Raw genomic sequence first — 1865 nt, forward strand, 5'->3', positions numbered from 1 at the left:
GCGTGGGGAGGGGGGTGTGAGTGTGCCCAGGCGTGTGCATGGGTGCACGTGTCCTTCTTTCACCACCACCTTTTTGAAGGGGAACCGGGAGCGTGCAGCAGTTTCCCCCGTAGGCCTGGCTGCCTTCTCTCTCTGCTCTTCTTACGCTGAGACCCTGCCCTTTCTCTTTTTAAAACATGCATGAAAATGTCTTTTTTTAAGCTAGGGCAGGCTCAGTCCCTGTTTGCTTTTATGTTTTTGTCTCCTCTTTTTTTTTTTTTTTTTTTTTTTAAAAGAAGGCACAAGAAACCAGAGGGATTCTCAGACTGTGAGCTCGAAACCTTTGGACCGTGCACTACAGATCCCTCTGGCAGGTTTTGAGGCAAATTTTTCTCTTTTGAGGAAAAAAAAAAAAAAAGGCTCTCTGGCTGGTTTTCTGTGGCTGGCAGCCCCTCTGAGCTGGGACCTGGGACTGATCTCTGCGAGGCAGCCGGCAGGACCAGCAAAACATTCCGCATTAATAATAAAAAAAAAAAAGGAAATTTCTCTATTAGAGCTGGCTCTGTGCCTCGGGTCTGTTAATTCCCCCTGAGCGAAAGAGGGGGCCCTGGGCGGGGTTGGGAGAGGAGCGGAGGCAAGTTACCCTTTGCTAAACGATGCGTAATCCTCACATAGAATTGTGGCAGTTGTGAACTGAGCCTCTTGCCTTAAGCAGGGGCTCAGGGGGGCAGAATTGAGCCCTTGGGGGGCAGAATTGAGCCCACGGAGGGGCTTGAGCACACCCTGGACTGGCAGGGCCAGGCTCTTCTGGCTCTGGCTCCAGGCTGGGGTTTCTCCTCTCCCACCTTGGGAGCCTGGGGGGGTTCTGCAGGGGCGTCTGCCTCTGAGCTCAACCACTTGCTCGTCAAAGGTGAGAAGTAGATGCTGTTCCCATCCCAGGGGCAAGTTCCTTCGATGTAGGGCAGCCTGCTCTTGGGGCAGCCCCTTTCCCGGGGTGCAGCTTGTGCTGGTGTTGCCTGGGACAGCCCAGTTGACACCGGTGTCATCAGAAAAAGATCAGGAAGAGGCCTGGGGTGGGGGGAGCCCAGCCAGGGAAGCGAGGCCCCGGCTCTGCCTGTGCCCCAGGTTTGTGCATCTCTTCCCTGCCCTGCAGGAAAGGAGAAGTGGGTTCAACACTTGCTGCCTGCCGTGGGCTCACCCTGCCCGCGGCGCTCGGACACCGACTGCGGTGCAGAGCTGCCAGGGGTGGCAACAGCCTCGGCCATCCCGCTCCTCCCCGTGCACAGAGCAGGGTCCTGGTGATGGCCCCAGGATGGAGCTCGGGGGTCCTCCATCTCCCATGGCCCCCCCCCCAATCCTCCTGCTGGTGGCTGCTGAGGGTGCTGGGGCTTCTGCCACGCTCCCCGCACCCTCCTGCCCCTCACGGGTCCCTGCTCCCCGTTGGGGCACAGCAGGGCCCCCCTGCCCTGCACCCACAGCAGCGGAGGTGGGACAGAGGGGGCAGGGTGCTGCTTTAGGGGCACCCCTGAGAGGAGGAGGGGGGCCAGGAGCATCAGCTGGAGCAGCCCAGGCTTTCTCAGCCTGGCTGAAGTGCTGGGATTTAAATTCATTTCTAGTGTGTGGCTTCCCCGGGTGCTGCGTGCCACCGGCCCCCGGCTGCGCCGCGCTCCCCCCAGCACGGAGGATTAGTGGTATTTATAGCAAACCCTCCATTGCCGTTTTTCCCGATGAGGCCAATTCCTGCCTGCGAGGGAGAGCTCGGGAAGCGCTGCCAGCCCAGCGTGACCCACGGCAGGGGCCCGGCTGCCCCTGGCTCAAGTTGTGATTGATTTCTATTTTCCTTTTCCTCACACAATTCTCATGGCAGCTCTCGGCTCCAGTTGCAC

At 58.9% G+C, this 1865-nt stretch overlaps 1 protein-coding gene across 1 annotated transcript in view; it reads right to left on the reverse strand.

Annotated features, from left to right (window-relative positions):
• Positions 1 to 1492: 1492 nt before the first annotated feature.
• Positions 1493 to 1865, reverse strand: part of LOC104127875 (neuronal acetylcholine receptor subunit beta-2) — a 3482-nt gene continuing 3109 nt past the window's right edge. The window contains exon 3 of the mRNA XM_035896061.1: positions 1493 to 1504. Coding sequence (XP_035751954.1) covers positions 1493 to 1504 — 12 coding nt within the window. The remainder of the gene's footprint in view (positions 1505 to 1865) is intronic.

Source organism: Egretta garzetta, unplaced genomic scaffold, assembly GCF_000687185.1.
Source record: "Egretta garzetta isolate BGI_Z169 unplaced genomic scaffold, ASM68718v1 scaffold1346, whole genome shotgun sequence".
Lineage (NCBI taxonomy): Eukaryota > Metazoa > Chordata > Aves > Pelecaniformes > Ardeidae > Egretta > Egretta garzetta.